At 35.0% G+C, this 20344-nt stretch overlaps 1 protein-coding gene across 2 annotated transcripts in view; it reads right to left on the bottom strand.

The window, feature by feature from the left end:
* RSF1 (remodeling and spacing factor 1) overlaps positions 1-20344 on the bottom strand; it is a 119794-nt gene that overhangs the window by 38791 nt on the left and 60659 nt on the right. For both annotated transcript variants that reach the window (XM_045557281.1, XM_045557282.1), the window contains 2 exons: positions 17060-17265; positions 9248-9402 (listed from right to left, as the gene is read on the bottom strand). In XM_045557281.1, coding sequence (XP_045413237.1) covers positions 9248-9402; positions 17060-17265 — 361 coding nt within the window. The remainder of the gene's footprint in view (positions 1-9247; positions 9403-17059; positions 17266-20344) is intronic.

Genomic DNA, 20344 nt, shown 5'->3' with positions numbered 1-20344 from the left:
AAATTCTTTGAAGTATATCTCACCAACTTACAAAGTGAGATTTGGGCAAGGACATGACACATTTAACAGATACTAAGGTAAACTGCATTGAAGAAGGATCAATAAATCCTTAAAAGACCATTTAAAATATAAGACAAAACTAAAGATCCCAAAACAAAATTAGCTATGGATATCAACTAACAATTCAGGGAGGTTGAATATTCAAACTCTAATGGTAATCAAAGAAATTAAAACTCAAAAACCAATGATATTTTTAATGAAACCAATCAGCAAAGTTTTTATTTAGTGATAATGGTCAAAGCTTCTAAATATGGTGAAAAGAATTATGCTCATACACCTGTAGTGTTAGTATAAACTAGGTAGAACCACTCAATAATTGTTCAATAAATATTTATTGAGTGCTTGCTTTACACCTGGAAACTTATTCTTTAAAGAATTTTTAAAGACATGGGAAAATTCTTAGGGTAGAATGTTATGCAAAAAAGTAGGCTATAAAACTGTATTTTTTTATGTAATTTCAATATGCACAGAAAGAAATAGCCCATGATCTCACTTATATGTGGAATCTAAAAGAGCTGAACTCACAAAAGCAGAGAGTAGAATGGTGGGGATGAGGATATGGGGAGACCAGAGAGTTGCTGGTCAAAGGATACAAAATTTCAGTTAGAAGGAATAAGTTCAAGAGATCTACAGTACAGCATGGTGACTAGAGTTAATAACAATGTACTGTATACCTGATAACTGCTGACAGTAGATTTTAAGTGTTCTCACCCCCAAAAAATAAATGAGTCAATACATATGTTAATTAGCTTGATTTAGATATTGCACAATGTATATATATATTTCAAAACTTCGTGTTGTACACCATCAATGTATATAATATTTGTCAATTAAAAAAATAAATAATTTGAAAAAATTTTAAAATCACCCAATCTGGAATGAGAAGAAGATATAAATACAGGATGAGGATGCCACATGCTAGGCTCTCCTAAATGCAGTGAGAACCCTAGAACTGCCGACTATAGAGCTGTTAAATAACAGATACTGGCTTCTATGGAACATGAGGCTTTTAAGACAAAGTGTTTCCTATATCCACTCAATGTGAATCCCACCTACTTGCTCCCGAATGTTACCTGGGAGAAAATAGCTTCTGGATGGCCATATGAACTGTAGCAAGGACTACTCCTAAATACTAAAATGTTGCTCCTACTAGCAAGCTATGATCAGTATTAGTAAATCGATACCAAGTGTGGTCTACAGTAGTCTTGTGAATCTGAATATTTAACTGAACCTAAGAAGACCCCTGATGGGCACTGGAGATCATGAAATCACATCATACAAGAAAATACTGTATTGTGTAATTCATTCAGTAAACAAAACTTTGAATATGGGTCAAGTTTTGAGAGCTTATCTAGTTCACAAGTTTACCATAACTACGCTGTGTTCTACTTTTAACATTTTTATATAGAAAAGTCCCTAGATAATGACACAGTGATGTGACTCAAGTTCTTTTATGTTTACAAATATTATCTCTTTTCAAAATGTTGTCATCTTGAATTTAAGCTTTAATCGAATATTATGCTCAAAATGGTAAAAGGAGGATCACAGGTAGGTTACATTTTGTAAGTCTGACCTGTCTACATTTATATTTAAGACCTTTTCCCTAAAAATACAAAAAAGAACATTTCCTAAAGTTGGGGTCATTAAGGAACCATATCCACATTATCCCCAGTCATATTAAAATTCTCATTAATATTACAAATAAAGAAATCATGAATGTCATTAATATCTGTGCTTTCATCAGGTACAATAGAAAATATAAAAAAGGATTTAACATCTTGTCTCATTTGTTATAAGTTATCTATTCATTATGAGCAAGAGTATTTCCAATTGTACTTACATATGCAAATGCTCATTCCAGTTTGATACAAATACTTTTTTGCTGCACTCAAACTCAACATAAAAAAAGGTTTTGAGGCCGGGCGCAGTGGCTCACGCCTGTAATCCTAGCACTCTGGGAGGCCGAGGCGGGTGGATCGCTCGAGGTCAGGAGTTCGAGACCAGCCTGAGCAAGAGTGAGACCCCATCTCTACTAAAAATAGAAAGAAATTATCTGGCCAACCAAAATATATATAGAAAAACTTAGCCGGGCATGGTGGCGCATGCCTGTAGTCCCAGCTACTCGGGAGGCTGAGGCAGTAGGATTGCTTAAGCCCAGGAGTTTGAGGTTGCTGTGAGCTAGGCTGACGCCACGGCACTCACTCTAGCCAGGGCAACAAAGTGACACTCTGTCTCAAAAAAAAAAAAAAAAAAAGGTTTTGATACACATGTAATTTTTCTCTTAAAATATATAGCTGTTTAAAAAAAGAAAAAAAAAGAAAAAAAGGAAAAACTAGGTTGACTGGGGTTAGTAAAAAAAAAAATAAAGAATATATAGCTGCACAACATAGCATTTGAAAACAAACCTTGAAATTTCAGTCTTCCCCCTATTCCTTCCAATTTCTTCATCAGGTATTTTTTCCAATAACTGTCATAGTTCTTACAATGGATAGGTTCATAAAACTACATGTTATGGACTGAACTGGGTCCCCTACAAATTTACAAATGGGAGCCCTAATCCCCAAAGTGACTATATTTGGACACAGGGTCTTTGGGGAGGTCATTATGGTTTAATGAAGTCATAAGGGCGGGGCCCTGAGATGATGGGAATGGTACTCTCATAAGATTAGAGAAAGAGACACCAGATTGCTTTCTGCACACACACAGAAGCAGGCATGTGAGGACACTGCATGAAGGCAGCCATTTGCAAGCCAGGAAGAAAGTCCTCATCAAAAATCAAATCTGCTACTTCTACATCCAGAACTATGATAAAATAAATTTCTATTGTTTAAGCCATCCCATCTGTGGTATTTTGTTATGACAGCCCGAGCAGACTAATATATGACATTAAGTTATATTATTTTGCATGCTTTATATCAGATATCATGTTAATAGTGGACAAATGAGGATCATCTGCCAGTTTTTTACCTATCATGACTATACTGATACTCTTCACTTCTAACAATTAGCTCCTCTCTCCCATTTTTTTGACAGATGAAGAATTCTTATTTTACCTTTATTTTTTCAACACTGACAAAGACATGAATATAATGTTTTATTTTCATGTTAAATGTACTATAAGTAATCACACGAAACTAATCTCAATATTGGGAGACACAAGAAAGGACTATGGTAAACTACAGAGTGTAAATCCCATCCAAGCAGGAGCAACCATTATTCAGCTATGCCCCATCCCACTTTTTTTTTTTTTTTGAGACAGAGTCTTGCTCTCTCTCCCGGGCTGGAGTACAGTGCCATCATCAGAGCTCACTGCAACTTCAAACTCCTGGGCCAGAGTGAATCCTCCTGCCTCAGCCTTCCAAGTAGGTGGAACTTCAGACCCATGCCACCACACCCAGCTAATTTTTCTTTTTTGTAGAGATGGAGTCTTGCTCTTGGCTCAGGCTAGTCTCAAACTCCTGGCTTCAAGTGATTCTCCTGCCTCACCCTCCTGAAGTACTAGGATCGCAGGTGTGAGCCACCACACCCAGACTATAGCCATTTTTGACATGTGGAAATGATAATCCATAGTTGCCAACTCTTTTAATTTTCAATTTTAGAAGTTCACAGCAACTTCAAATTTTTAAAAAATTAAACATATGTTCCCACAAAAATTAGTACATGAATGTTCACAGCAGCATTATTCATATGACCAAAAAGTAGAAACAACCAAAATGTCCAGCATGTGATGAATGGATAAACAAAATGTGGTATATCCATACAAAGGAATATTATTTATCCATAAAAGGAATGAAGGACTGATCCATGCTATAACATGGATGAACCTTGAAAACATTATACTAAGTGAAAGAAGCCAGACATAGAAGACCACATATTATATGATTCTATTTATCTGAAATGTCCAAAAGGGGCAAATCCACAGAGACAGAAAGTAGAATAATGGTTTCCAGGTGCTGGAGGAAGGAAGAAATGGGGACTGACTACTAAATGGGTACAGAGTTTTTTTGTGGGATGATGGAAATGCTCTGAATTAGATAGTGCTTATGGTTGCACAATGCTGTGAATGTACTAAAACCACTAAACTGTACACTTCAAAGTGGTGAATTTTATCTTTGGTTTTTTTAAACAAAGCAGCACAGTACAAATCAAAATAAACAAGTTTTTGTGCCAAATTAGGTCTGTGAACTGTAAATTCTCTCTACAAGAAATTCTCAAATGTCACTCCCTTGTCTGCTTATGTATAGATAGAAGTATATGACTGTAAACATTAATAAAAGGACAGTCTTTTTTCAATTAGTACAAAAAAAACCTAAAGTTTAGTTGAGTTTCCCTCAACTTTGTTTGTTTCCCAGAAATGTTTCTTTCTAACTTTTTGGTCACTTCTTTTTTTTTTTTTTTGAGACAGAGTCTCACTTTGTTGCCCAGGCTAGAGTGAGTGCCATGGCGTCAGCCTAGCTCACAGCAACCTCAAACTCCTGGGCTTAAGCGATCCTTCTGCCTCAGCCTCCTGAGTAGCTGGGACTACAGGCATGCGCCACCATGCCCAGCTAATTTTTTCTATATATATTTTTAGTTCTCCAGCTAATTTCTTTCTATTTTTAGTAGAGACGGGGTCTCCCTCTTGCTCAGGCTGGTCTCGAACTCCTGACCTCGAGCGACCCACCCGCCTCGGCCTCCCAGAGTGCTAGGATTACAGGCGTGAGCCACTGCGCCCCGCTGACACATTGGATCTTAAATAGCCATAAGAGAGTTTAAATGATACCTAACACTTACTTGAAAAGTTATCATAGTCAAAGAATAACAATTCAAGTATTTGAGACCTTCACACCTGGCCCTAATATAAGTGGAATAAAAGTGGTATAAATAAAGTCCTGGAAGAGCTCAGGAAAGGGATCAAGAAGGTGGGTTTCAGATGCCCCTTCAAGTCTAACCAGACTTTTCATTGGGACAGAGAGGACAACATTTGAGGGAGAGAACAGCACAAAGACACAGAGGAATGCCCAAGACACATGGAGAAAATAAAAGCATGTAGATAATCTAGAACCAATACTCGTGTAAGAAATAGGAGCTAACACTAGAAAGAGAAAGAGAGGTCAGATTGTGAGATTCTGAATGCCAGCCAGTCAAGGAAATTTAGACTTTTTTAGAAGGCAGTTCTAATTGTCTTTGAAACAAAGCCAACTTCATTATGTAGTTGGTGGATATTCTAGGTCACTTGCTGCCATTTTTAATTTTTTTTTTCTTTTTTTTTTGAGACAGAGTCTTGCTTTGTTGCCCAGGCTAGAGTGAGTGCCGTGGCGTCAGCCTAGCTCACAGCAACCTCAAACTCCTGGGCTTAAGCGATCCTCCTGCCTCAGCCTCCCGAGTAGCTGGGACTACAGGCATGTGCCACCATGCCCGGCTAATTTTTTCTATATATATTTTTAGTTGGCCAGATAATTTCTTTCTATTTTTAGTAGAGACGGGGTCTCGCTCTTGCTCAGGCTGGTCTCGAACTCCTAACCTCGAGCGATCCACCCGTCTCGGCCACCCAGAGTGCTAGGATTACAGGCGTGAGCCACTAAGCCGGCCTATTTTTTAATTTTTTACCTATTTTTATAGGTAATACATTTCTCCTTGGCACCTATACAAAAGTAAACAAAACAATGATCTTACTGAGGTTAGATACAGGCATAGCAATTTAATTAATGACTAAAGAAAAATCTATTTTACCTACAAGAATAACAGTGGCTATTTATTCTCTCTCTAGTGCCTATTTATTTTTATTTCTTACTGTCTGATTTCCAAATATCCAGCCACACTTAATTTTTAACTTCTGTCACATTTTGCTTCAGCACTCTCACTATGTTAGACATTCCCAGGACTATTTTCAGCTTTCAACCTACTCCTTCCCATTTCACACCATCCCCTCCAACCTAGCCCAAGGACAATGTTTGTTTATATCTCAGAATAATAAAAATGACAAACCAGAATCATATTTCTTTGATCTTGCCATGGAACACACTATAATAACTACATCTGAGAGGACAGGGTAAGAGATAGGGCTTTGGGGGCTGAAATTATATGTAAGTGCAGCATCAAATGTGCACAGGGAGACAGACAGCCTAGGTTTGAATATTACGTCTGCAACTATCAGGCTGTGTGACCTTAAGAAAGTTACTCAAATCATTCTTTGTCTCACTTGCCTCATCTGGAAAAAAAGGAAATGATAATATAATACTATCTAACAGGTACGTTTGTGAAGATGCAATGACTTACTATACGTAAAACACTTAGAATAGTATTGGCACATGGTAAATGTTACTATTTTATTCACTATAGTATAAGCTCTACAAAAGCAAAGAATTTAGTCTGCTTTGCTTACTGAACTCCATCACTAAAATCATGTTTAGCACAAAGAAGGTATATAATAAATATTTGTTTAATTTATGAACAAATGAATAAGAAACATTTTGTTGTTACAGAAAGAGAAGCAGAAAAGCCCTATTTAAGAAAAGGAAGAAAAACAGAATTGAATATCCTGCTCCTCTTCCTCTACTTTTCCCCACAGACCATTTTCTCTTAGTTGTGTTGAGAGTTATAACATCAGCATTCATTGAGAAATGTTTTCAGAAACAGTTCTATAAAAGCCTTTGGTGTATTTGTTTCAGAAGTTAGGAGAATATTGCCTATATAAACCTTGCTACTCAAAGTATGGTCCTCTGACCAGCAGCATCAAGCATCACATAGGTCCTTGTTAAACTGGCCAGTTAGCAAACAGCCAGTATCTACTCCATAAGATTCTGTATGTTAAAAAGATCCCAGGTGAACAACAAGCATATTAAAGTGTGAGAAGTACTACTATATATCACTCTAGTTGAAGAGCACAGGCTTTAGAAGGATTAGGGTTTAAATTTAGGCTCTGACACTTTATTATGTAAATGACCTGGGGCAAGTTTATAAATGTTCCAATTTCCTCATCTGTAAAATTGAAATAATAATAGTAGTTACCTCAAAGAGTTGCTATGAGGGTTAAATGAAAATCCATATGCAGCATTTGGTAGACTGCAAAGAAAACAGGATGTGCCCAATAAATGTTAGCTGTTGTTATTATTGAAATCCCCCATCCACTACTATGAGGTCCCACAAAGAAATTTTAGCATTAAATATTAGGAAGAGCTTTACTTTACTGAAAAAGGTTTGCTTTGTTTTTCTTTTTTCTACTTTATACCATAAGATACCCCTTAAGATCCGTGTCAAATTTAAGGTCTCCGAATAGAAATAATTGCCTATTAAACTTCTATTATCCTGACCTTTGTTTCCAATTCACATTTTCTCTGCTTTTGATTTTAATTGTATATAGGAATAAGCAAATACATGAATGAATGACCAAATGAATAAATAATATTAAGTCTAAACCCAGAACTAATCCTTAGGGAATACTACTAAAAGTCTGAAAACTCAAGAGGGAGTTCAGACTACTTTAAAATTATTATATTTTACTGAAGTAGCCTACTAATTTATTTTAACATATAGAAAAGAATTTTTCAAATCAGAAATTTGGCTTACAAATAAAACCACCAGAGAGATTTGAAATCATATAAACAATGATAAAAAGAAGGCAATAATCAGGATTTTGGCTAAAAGCAATGCTTAATACATAGGAACACTATTATATACTACATGGAAAGGCATAATTCCCTGTTTTCAAGCAATGCTTGCAGATATGGGATGCTTTATAAATGGTTCCCTCAAAGTATCAAATAAAGTAAGAACACATTTTTTTTAAGTTCCAGCAAAAATAGTACAGGCAAACTAAAAGCAAAGGGAGAAAACATGGTAAGGAAACAAATTCCTTCTCCTGTCATTAAAAGGTTATCAAATATTAACTAAGAAATGTTAGCCAACATTTCAGTTGGTTTCTTTCCTTCTGGAGAGATTAGGACTTAGTTCTGTCCTCCTAGAAAGGTTAGGATTTGATCTGCCGAGTTAAGCGAACTAGAAAACTCAAGTCAGAAATCAAGTTTAACAATTATAATCATCATAGACTAAACAGTTTGCAAAGTGTAACAAAAAACCAAACAACCCAACTAAAAATAGATGAATTACTTGAATAAACATTTTCCCAAAGAAGATATACAAATGTCTAATAAACACTTGAAAAGATGCTCAAAATCACTTGTCATCAGGGATTAACAACTACAATGAGATACCACTTCACACTCATTAGGATGGCTATAATCAAAAAACCAGAAAATAAGTATTGGTGAGGATGGAAAGAAATGGGAGTCCTTAGGCATTGCTGGTAGGAATGTAAAATGATGCAGCTGCTGTGGAAAACAGTATGGCAGTTCCTCAGATAATTAAACACGTAATTACCACACGATGCAGCAATTCCACTTCTGGATATATACCTAAAAGAAGGGAAAGTAGGGACTCGAAGAGATATTTGTAATTTGTACACCCATCTTCAATAGTAACATTATTCACAATGTCTAAAAGGTGGAGTCAACTCTAGTGTCCACTGATAGATGATTTGATAAACAAAATGTGGCATATACGCACAATGGAATATTATTCAGAAATTAAAATTATTAAAAAGGAAGAGAATTCTGACACATTTTGAAGACATTACGTTAAGTGAAATAAGCCCATCACAAAAGGACAAATATTATATGATCCCTCTGACATGAGGTTCCTAGAGTAGTCAAATTCATGGAGACAGAAAGTAGAATAGTAGACACCAGAAATTGAGAAGAGAGGAAAATAGGGAGTTAGTGTTTAATAGGTACAGAGTTTCAGTTGGGGAAGATGAAAAAAGTTGTGGAGATGGATGGTGATGATTGTTGCAACATAACAATGTGGATGTACTTCATGCCACAGAACTGAATGCTTAAATATGGTTAAAATGGTCAATTTTATGTTATGTACACTTTGTCACAATATAAAAATTCACTAAATGTCCATTAAGTTTTGATAATTTGAACATTTTTGATTAAGATTTTTAAACTATTCTATGTAAAAGAGCAACATAGTTGATGGTTTTCTGCCTATTTTTTTCTTTAAAAGAAAAAAAATCAACCTCCTTGTATAGGAAGGCTCCCAATTTTTGAAATTGAGATAGAAATTCAGAATTATATAGTTGGGAAGAGGAGTGGAAGAAAATGGAGATTACAAAACAAAGCAAAACAAAACACACAAAAAAAACCTTGTTTAGGTGTTTCTTCCTCTTTTTTAGTCTCCTCATCCTCTAAGCTGGGACTTTCCCGGGAAGAGTTGTCTTGTTGGCTAGAGTTTTTCAATAGTACAGGATCAATCTGTGCTTTCAGGAGTGCAAGAGTCTCAGCCAACTCGTTTCGATTTCTAAACAAGGGAAAAAATAAGACAGCATAAAAATTTTTCTCCTGTTCTCAAGAACTTTCTGAATAATACCTATTAGAAATTAAAATTTAAAAAAAGAAAAATACATTAAGAACATCCAAAACACTGGTACAGCTAGCCCTAATTTATCTTGAATCTTAAAAGTAAGTTTTAAGAAAAATACATATTAAAATATACTATTCTCCAAAGAGGAACCTTAAGATTATTTTCCCTACTAATTACAATGGCAATGAAGATCTCATTGGCTGAAAAGAAAAGTAGGAACAAAGTTAAATAAAAAAAATCAAAGTTTTATAACGTTTCAAAGTAGTATGTAACATCTAGGGAGATGAAATCAATGTAAAACTTGACTGCAGTACTTTTTTCTATACTTCTTAAGTCATTTGGAAATAAGAACTCTTTTCTACATTCAAGAATAAAAGCATTTGATGTTAATATAAAATTATGATCTAGAACATTCTGAATTATTATGACAAAAAGTCAGTCTAACAACACAGTTCAAATACAAAAGAATTTAAGTTGCTGATTTTTTTTGCATCAATTATATAACTACGAGAAGGGAATTCAGCTTGATGCACCAATACCAGAAAATTCCAAATAAATAAGATTCTAATCTATAAATTATTTTAACTGACAAAAGCAAAGGTGTAGCATGGTTAATTTAATACTACTTACAAATGAGAAAACTCACTTGTATATTTTCCCTGCTCAGACAAGCAGTGTATAATGGTGAAGATAAAAAGCAAACCCTGGAATAAGAGTTGGGAAACTTAGCTCTAGATCTGCCACTAGGTCAATTAATCAGCACCGTGATGCTCTCATCTGTGTTCTCAAAGCACTGTGTAAATAGCTCTAATTCAAAGTGAATACTGTCAAGATGAAATGACTCCTTATTTGTCATATCACATATGTTCCCCACCCTCCACTCCCTTTCAATCTCCATGCCAGCTAGACTATACTGGTTGAGAATAGGCAATCTACCTTATTAAGTAGGCTCTAAAAACAAATGTTTAATGAGTGAATGAAATTATTCTTCCTAAACTAGATGGCTACGTCCCCCAGACAAGTCATATATCCTTCACTAGGCCTCAGCTTTCTTATCTATAAAATGAAAGACTTCTAGCAAAAGCAGTAAAATTGTCACTATTAGGCATCTTTCATAAATTAAAATGACAACCATTTACTGTGTATGGGATTGGGCATACATGTTCATACACATGAGCATACACAATAAAATAAACAGTCTAGGCCAGGCACTGTGGCTCACACTTGTAATCCCAGCAATTTAGGAGGCCAAGATGGGAGGATGGCTTCAGGCCAGGGGTTCTAGACCAGCCTGAGAAACACAGCAAGACCTCGTCTCTACAAAAATAAGAAAAAATTGGCTGGACATAGTGGAGCTCATAGGTAGTTCCAGCTACTCAGGAGGCTTAGGGAGGAGGATCACTTGAGCACAAGAGTACGAGGTTACAATGAGTTACGATCACGCTACTGCACTAGAGCCTGGATGACAGAGTGAGACCCTGTCTCTTAAAAAAAAAAAAAAAAAGAAAGAAATAAGAAAAACAACCACAATAATAACACTGCCTAAAAGACTTTTAAGCTGATTAATGTGTCTAAACATAAGCCTAAAGTAGTAATTAATATATGAACAGAAAACTACCCATCTTTGGGTTTCTCCTATTTTGATTGATTAGATTTAGTATGCTAGAGAAAATAGTGTTTTAAAAATCCTAAATTTGAAATAGAGGGATTTTTTGTAAATATACACATATTCAAATCACATCCAAATTTCTTTACATTATGTACAGGACCTTTCAGAGTAGACTATGAACTCTAAGAATCCACTTGTTTTGCCCTCTCCACCCTCCCTCCCTTGCTTTCTTGTTCTCCAAACCACTTCTTCTATCAGGCATATTAAATCAGATATATCCCTCCAAAATACCATGCTCTCTTAGAATGTCAGGTGATTGTGCTTTGTTCTCTCAGCCTGTAACGTGTTCCCATAGCTAACTTCATTTACTCTTTCAAAGACAAGCATTGAATGAATAAATAAAATCTGATACATCCACATAAGGGAATATTATCAAGCCATAAAAAGGAATGAAGTTCTGATTTACGCCACATGGATGAACCTTGTAAATATGCTGTCTGAAAGAAGCCACACACAAAAGACCACATATTGTTATCATTCTATGTATACAAAATTTTGAGAACAGGCAAATTATAAAAACAGAAGATAGCTGTTGCCAAGGGATGGGAAAAGGGAGAATGGAGAGTAACTGCTAATGAGTACAAGATCTTTTTGGTGAGAAAACTGTCCCGGAGTTAAATAGAATATAGCTATTAATACGAAGGAGATGAGAAATGATCACATCTGCATGGAGAGCTGATTGGATTTGATGATAGAGTGGATGTGGAATGAGAGAAAAAGGAGAGTCAAGGACGTGCCCCAAGGTTTTGGACCCAAGCCACTGAAAGGATGTGGCTGCTATTAAAGATGAGACAAATGTGTTGGGGTAGAAAGGTTAGAAGCTCAGTTTTGGGCAGATTGGTTACTAATTTTGACTTAACCAGATTCTAAATGCTTGCATTTTCCTACCTATACCTTAAGTTAACCTAGACTGTGATGAAATGGAGCATATAATCCTAACCATTATATTGTGAAATATGATTTCTCCCAACCTAAAAGTTCTTCTCAGTTTGGGTTAGTGGCAGGTGCTAAACCTTGCAAAAGCAATTGAACCAAGAGTCCAATTCTATAAAAAATAACAACAACAACAAAAAACCAGACAAAAAAAAAAAAACAAAGTCAAGCATAGGCATCATCTTCTACCAAGTATGGGCTACATAGCTGGTTCTTCTAGAGCACCCTCGAATGATATCCATCAAAGACTGCATGACACTGTTATTTTCTACTGTCTCCTTGTATCTTTCTCCCACAACAAGGAGAACTCCTTAAGACATGGAGACCATGTCTTTACATCTACAGAGCACAACACAGTGCAAATACAACAAATCTTTTGTAAGTATTTGTAGTATATGACTCTAGGACTCAGCAACACTATTCAAACTTTTTGGTATGATTTCCAAATTATTCAGTAGGCAAAAAAGAAAATTTTATTGGGGCCAAGAAAACTGAAGATAGGCATTAATTAACAGTATCAATAGCAGCACTATTAACATTAGAAGTTAAAATCAGTGAATGAGTATTATGTTCCAGGCATTACTCTAAGGGCCTTATATGAATGAGCTCACATAATTCCAATATAATCCTATTACATAGGTGCTAAATTGCTCCCAGTTTATACATGAGGAAATGGAGGGCACACAGAGAGATACAGTAATTTGCCTACGATCACAGTACAATTCAGCAGGACTGAATTCCAGATAGTCTGACTTTAGAGCTTTAGAGCCCATCTTAATCATTATATTAATACTACATTAGCAGATTATATATATTAGATTTAGAAATATCTTTTTTTTTTTTTTTTTGAGACAGAGTCTCGCTTTGTTGCCCGGGCTAGAGTGAGTGCCGTGGCATCAGCCTAGCTCACAGCAACCTCAAACTCCTGGGCTTAAGCGATCCTACTGCCTCAGCCTCCCGAGTAGCTGGGACTACAGGCATGCGCCACCATGCCCGGCTAATTTTTTCTATATAGATTTTTTTAGCTGTCCAAATCATTTCTTTCTATTTTTGGTAGAGACGGGGTCTCACTCTTGCTCAGGCTGGTCTCGAACTCCTGACCGCGAGCGATCCACCCGCCTCGGCCTCCCAGAGTGCTAGGATTACAGGCGTGAGCCACCGCGCCCGGCCTAGATTTAGAAATATCTTGACAGAGTTGGTAATTATGGATACACAAAAATTGTACACACTATTTAGAATTCACCTTCTTAAAAATGATTGTCATTACTAATTTTAAAAATATTTTTATCAAGGTATAACTTATATATTGTGAAATAAGTATATCTTAACCATTAGGTTCATGAGTTGATAAATGCATACACTGTGAAATCCACACCACAATCAAAATAAGGAGTATCATAAACACAAAAAAATTCCCTCCTATTCTTTCCTACTCAATCCATCTTCCCCACCAAAGCAAAAAGAAATAAGAGTTTTGATCACTACAACCATGGATTATTAGTTTTGTTAACTAAATAATTTATAATAAATGAATCAAACACTATGTATCTTATGGCTTCTTTCACACACAAGAATTTTTAATATAAATTCATACAGTTTCATAGGCCATCTCTTTTTATTGCTTAGTAGTAATTCAATGTATGTGTACTGTTAAGAATAGGGACTTCATAAACATTCTTATACAAAGCTTTTTGTAAATGTGTTCTCATTTCTCTAATATCAATACCCAGGAGCAAAACTGATGGGTTAAGGGACAACAGTTTGTTAACATTTTAAGAAATTGCCAAACTGTTTCCCAAAGTAATTGCATTATTTTACATTTCCATCAGCAAGGTATAAGAGTTCCAGTTGGATTATATCCTCACTAACATTTGGTGTTGTAAGTCATTTTCATTATAGTAATTCTATTGAAGGTAAATTGGTATGTCATTGTGGTTTTAATTGGAAATTCTCTGATAATAATGTTGAACACTTTTTAATGTGAATATTTGCCATATGTATATATTCTTTATGAAGTAACTGCCCAACAGTGTGCACAAAACTTTATTTTCCTTAGTAGACTGGGTATAAATGCACTTTCTGTAGCTCCTCTTTGATCCTGAAAAAGCACCTGATGAAGTTTGGTCTATCTAAGATCTCTATTTGCTAAAATTCTTTCATCTTTAATAACCAAATATTACCACTTTGTCATACTCACATCTTTGTCTTTTTCATTTCTAAAGAAATTCTATTGATATATACCCTAGGGTGAATGATATCACTTATTACATGTTATTTGGTCAGATGTAAAAAAATATTTTTTCTGCACTTTCATTGAGGCCTAAATTAGAGTTACAATAACAATAACATATACTTTTCTTCTGTGGAAATTCTGTTTTAAACATTAATTGGAACTAGTATGAAACTGGCTAGAGATTACATATTTTTGATATTGAAACCTCTTGTGGTACTTGGTTAAGCCACACAAAACCACCATTTTCGTAAGTCAGACTGTTCAAATGTTCACAGTTTCATATGGTTCAATGAAATTTAACTACTTTTGTTGTTTTGTACATAACATAATAAATCTCATTTCAACTTAAAATATAATTCTTTCTTTTTGTGTGTGAGATAGCGTCTCACTCTGTTTCCTAGGCTAGAGTACAGTGGCATCACCATGGCTCAATGCAACCTCCAACTCCCAAGCTCAAGCGACCCTCCTGCCTCCAACGCCCGGCTAATTTTTCTATTTTTGTAGAGATGAGGTTTCACTATGTTGCTCAGGCTGGTCTCAAGCGATCCTCCTGTCTCAGCCTCCCCAAGTGTTAAGAGTACAGATGTGAGCTACCGCACCTGGCTGTCAAATATAATTCTTTATATATGAATCAATTACTTCCTATTTATTCATGTCATATATATTTACATTATTGATTTTGTAACAAACAGAAATGGAAATTGCTACTTAACAGTAGAAGTTTTAAGACTGTGCTGATGTTATGGTATTAAATTTTCACTAGAAGATCAAATATGTAACATTATCCTTTTTTTGGTGGATTCCATTTTTAAAATATATTCCTTTTGACTTTAAGTTGTAAAGTTCAGTTATATTTCCAGACTTAGCAATCATTAAGAAGGCTGACTTACTGGCTTTAAAAAACAGAATTCTAAAGACTAGATAAATTTTGTTATAATATCATCTTTTAAAGGTTAGGTAGAGATGTGTTTCCAATGCCAGCTGATCTCCAAGAAAATTGTATTAAGCAAAAAGAGGAGCCTCTGGATTCACTAGAAAAAAATAATACTTACTAGGTAAGAAAAATATCTAAATGCAACCTATTAAACAAAAAAGTCAAAGTCCTATTTGTTTAATTGCTCTTTCCTTATCACTTGAGCTACTAAAGAAATTTCTTGCTAAAAAGATTAATGCTGGCCCAGCGCAGTGGCTCATGCCTGTAATCCTAGCACTCTGGGAGGATGAGGCAGTAGGATCACTTGAGGCCAGGAATTTGAGATCATCCTAAGCAAGAGTGAGACCCCCACCTCTACAAAAAATTTTTTAAAAAATTAGCCAGGCACAGTAGCCACACCTGTAGTCCCAGATACTCAGGAGGCTGATGCAGGAGGATCACTTGAGCCCAGGAGTTTGAGGCTCCAGTGAGCTATGATCACATCACTGCACTCCAGCTTAAGCAACATAATGAGATCCTGTCTCCTAAAAAAATAAAAAAAGTATAAAGGAGGATTTATGTATGTTATAAGCAAATATTATACCATTTTATATAATGGACTTGAGTATCTGTAGATTTTGGTATTCATGAGAGTCCTGGAGCCAATCCCCTGTGGATACCAAGGGACGACTACAATGTGCCTACCAATGGTTAAGTAGATGAACCCAGATCAAACTTAACTGCTAATTCTAAAATCTGACACCATGCATTAGAGTATAAACTGCTTAAAACAGTGTACATTAGACATTGTTTTAAGCTTGTATGACTGATCAATAGTAATCATAACTATTTTGCTGTTATATTTTCTTCATCTACAAATTAAGAAAAGAAAATGTTTTAAACAACTACGCAAGGTAGATATGGGAAATAATAGAAATGGTACTATACCATCATGAACAGAACCCCATTTGGTGTTTATATTCATAGGGAGAAATGGTGAGTAGATTTTGCTTGAGATCTACTTTCTTTACCTGAAGTTAACAAAATAATTACAAGGAGCATGTAGTGATACATGCTTATAAAATGAGCACCCATGAGCTCATTCAATTCACTTTTTCTTTTAGGCTAGTCAGGTGAAGCAGTGGGAGTGGAGAATTATTATTAGGGAGTAAAAGTTGAGCTTTTCTGACCCACACGAATATAAATTTCTATGGGTTATTCCTTCAAAGCATTAACAAATAATCACTAATGCAAACCTGCTAAAATTAAAAATGGGGCAAAAAAACAGATATGAGTTAATGTAAAGAAGTTTTTCATAAGACAGCAGTTAGATATCCATGACTTTTCCCTACTTTAAAGGACCCCTGATATTTTCAAAATTAATATATATTTTGGATATTAATGGGAAATTTCTAAATAACAAAACTACAAAGACAATCAAAGACAAAGATTCTGAATAAAGGTCCCAGTATTACTCACTGATTTTTTTTAAAAAGTTTTATTTCATGGTTATGCTTTAAATGTTTCTGTCTAAATATATGAGTCAATACAAATAAGAAATCAAATTTTAAAAAACAGAACCATGACAAAAAAGCACAACGTTCTTCAGAAGCCCAATAAAATGCATGCACAGCAAAAATGGAAAATATACTGTGTCAAGATGAAGTGACCAAGTTAAAACAATTAGAAACAAATTGATAATGACTAATGCTATAGGCTAGGCCCTGGAAATTCCCCAACCCCACACAAAAAAAACTACCATCCCACAACAGAGATCACATTCTAGTCGAGAAGAGATCAAAGGACAAAACACAAAATAATGTGAAAAGATTCTAATAAAAGATACCTGACAATGCATTTCCATGAAGAGCCATCCTGATCATCTTGTTCTTCTATGTACATTCTGACATTGTGATCTTGATCCAGTTGGTACCAATACATGAGGCCATCTTTGTCTCGCCCAATTGGCTGGAGACGCATAGTATCAGCATCCTCCTCATTAATAATATTCTTGAATTTGAGATTGTCATCAAACTGACACTCACAGAGGTACTGAAAAATAGTCATAACAAGGCTTAAAATACCTCATATATGTTTCTCCATCACAATAAAAATGATACACCCATAGAATTGATTCAGTGAAAATGAGAGACCACAGTTTATCCATCTTTCACTATCCTCTCCCTCATTTATACAAACTGCTTCATATAGCCAATATAAAATGATAAATTTTAAGATAACATTTTATATTAATATCATACTGATTTATAGGTTTAACATAACCACTGACATATAAATCAAATTATATTTCACAAGCAATGAGCCTGTTTATACTAAAAACTCTCAAATTGTCTCATGGTATAAAATATTTTATCTTAAAATTTTCATTTATTTATTTAAAAATTTCAATTAATTTATTTTCAATTGACAAAAAATTGTGTATATTGATGGTATAGAGTAGGATATTTTGACATGTGTGTACTATGGAATGGCTAAATCAAGCTAACTAACGATATGTATCTATTACCTAATATATTTAGATTTTTGGTGGGATGAGAACATTTAAAATCTACTCTCTTAATAATTTTCTAGTATACAATATATTGTTATTAACTGTAGCCACAAGGTTGTATAATCGATCTTCTGAACTAATTCCTAATTCATTTTTTGTAACTTCGATATCTTTCCAACCTGCCTCTACCTCCCTAACCTCTGGTAACAACCATTCTGTTCCCTGCTTCTATGAGTTTGACCCTTTTAGAGTCCACATATAAGTGAGATCATGGGTACTACTTTCTGTACCTGGCTTATTTCACTTAACATAATGTCATTCTGGTTCAAACATGTTTGTCATGTTTCTTTTCATTATCAATTCATATGTTGATGAACACTTGGGTTGATTCCTAAGGCTACTGTGATTAATGCTGCAGTGAACATGGGGGTGTAGATCCCTTTTTGATAAAAAGATGCCATTTCCTTTGGATATATACCCAGTAGTGGGTTGGCTGAATGATATAGTAGTTCTATTTTTAATTTTTTGAGGAACCTCCATGTTATTTTCCATAACGGCTATTCTAATTTACATTCTATCACCAGTGTACAAGGGTTTCCTCTTCTTCATGTCATTGCCAAACTGGTTATCTCTTGCCTTTTTGATAAAAGCCATTCTAATAGGTGTGAGTTGATATCTCATTGTGGTTTTAATTTGCATTTCCCTGATAATTAGTGATGCTGAACATTTTTTCATATATCTGTTGCCATTTTTATGTCTTCGGAGAAATGTCTGTTCACATCCTTTGCCCATTTTTAATCAGGTTACTTGTTTTCTTGCTGTTGAGTTGTTTGAGTTCTTTATATATTCTGGGATATTAAGCCCTTATCAGAGGTATGGTTTGCAAATATTTTCTTCAATTTTGTAAGTTGTCTCTTCACTCTACTGATTGTTTCCATTGCTGTGCATAAGCTTTTTAGTTTGATGCAATCCCCTCTGTCTATTCTTGCTTATGTTGTCTGTGCTTTTAGAGTCATATCCAAAAAGTCTTTGCCCAGACCAATGCCAAGAAGCTTTTCTCCTACATTTTCTTCCAGCAGTTTTATAATTTCAGGTCTTGTAAGCTTTTAATCCATTTTGAGTTGATTTTCTAAAAACAGTAAGATATGGGTCTAATTTCTATGTGCATGTGGATATGTATTTTCCCCCATATCATTTATTGAAGAGACTGTCCCTTTCCATTGTGTGACCTTGACACCTTTGTTGAAGATCAGTCAACTACAGATGTGCGTCTCTATTGCATTCCATCAGTCTATATGTCTGTTTTTGTGCCAGTACCATGTTTTTTCTTTGTCATAAGCAATAGTTGGTATAAATACCATGTTGTTTTGATTACTATAAAACTCTGTAGTAGATTTTGAGATCAGGTAGTATGGGGCCTCCAGCTTTGTTCTCTTGGTTCAATATTGCTTTGGCTATTTGGGGTCTTTTGTGATTCCATATGAATTTTAGGATTATTTTTTATTTATGTGAACAATGTCATTGGAATTTTGATAGAGATTGCATTGAACTTGTACATTGCTTTGGGTAGTATGGACATTTTAACAATACTAATTCTTGCAATCCATGAACATAGGATAGCTTTCTATTTATTTGTCTTTAGCTTCTTTCATCAATATTTTATAGTTTTCTACGTACAGATCTTTCACCTTTGGTTTAACATATTCCTAAATATTTTATTTTTTTGATGCTACTGTAAATGGAGTTGGCTTTTTAATTTCATTTTCAGATAGTTCATTAGCAAATAAAAATGCTACGATTTTTGTATCTTCCAATTGTATTGAATTCATTTACTCATTTTAACAGTTTCTTGGTGGAGTCTTTAGGGTTTTCTATATATAAAATCATGTTGTCTGCAAACAGTGACAATTTAACTTCTACCTTTCCAATTTGGATGACTTTTATTTCTTTATCTTGCCTATCGGGCTACAACATCCAGTACTACTATGTTAAACAGAAGTGGCAAGAGTAGACAAAGTGGCAAGAGTGGACATCCTTGTATTGCTCCTGATATGAGAGGAAAAGTTTTCAGTTTTTCATTGTTGAGTATGATGTAAGCTGTAGGCCTGTCATATATGGCCTTTATTATACATTCCTCAATTATATATTTAGATACACTCCTTCCACATCTAAATCATTATGAGTTTTTAATCATGAAAGCGAAGTTTAATTTTCTCAAATGCTTTTCCTGTATCTATTGATATAATCATATGCTTTTTTTTTTTTTTTTTTTTTGAGACAGAGTCTCTGTTGTGTTGCTCGGGCCAGAGTGCTGTGGTGTTAGCCTAGCTCAGAGCAACCTCAAACTCCTGGTCTCAAGTGATCCTCCTGCCTCAGCCTCCCAAGTAGCTAGGACTATGGGTGCATGTGACACTGCTCATGGATAATTTAAAAACAGGTTTTTAAAGACAGGGTCTCACCATGTTGGCCAGGCTGGTCTTGAACTCCTGGCCTCAAGCAATCCTCCCACCTCAGCCTGTGATTCATATACAGTTTTCAAGGAAAGTAGTCTTTCATTGATAGCTGGCTATGGAGAATTCTCTTAATGAAAAGATATTCATATACTAAGATATCATAACC

This window comes from Lemur catta, chromosome 7 (assembly GCF_020740605.2).
Source record: "Lemur catta isolate mLemCat1 chromosome 7, mLemCat1.pri, whole genome shotgun sequence".
Classification (NCBI taxonomy): domain Eukaryota; kingdom Metazoa; phylum Chordata; class Mammalia; order Primates; family Lemuridae; genus Lemur; species Lemur catta.
Note: the sequence above shows the minus strand (reverse complement) of the source record. Positions and strands in the feature narration are given on the sequence as shown.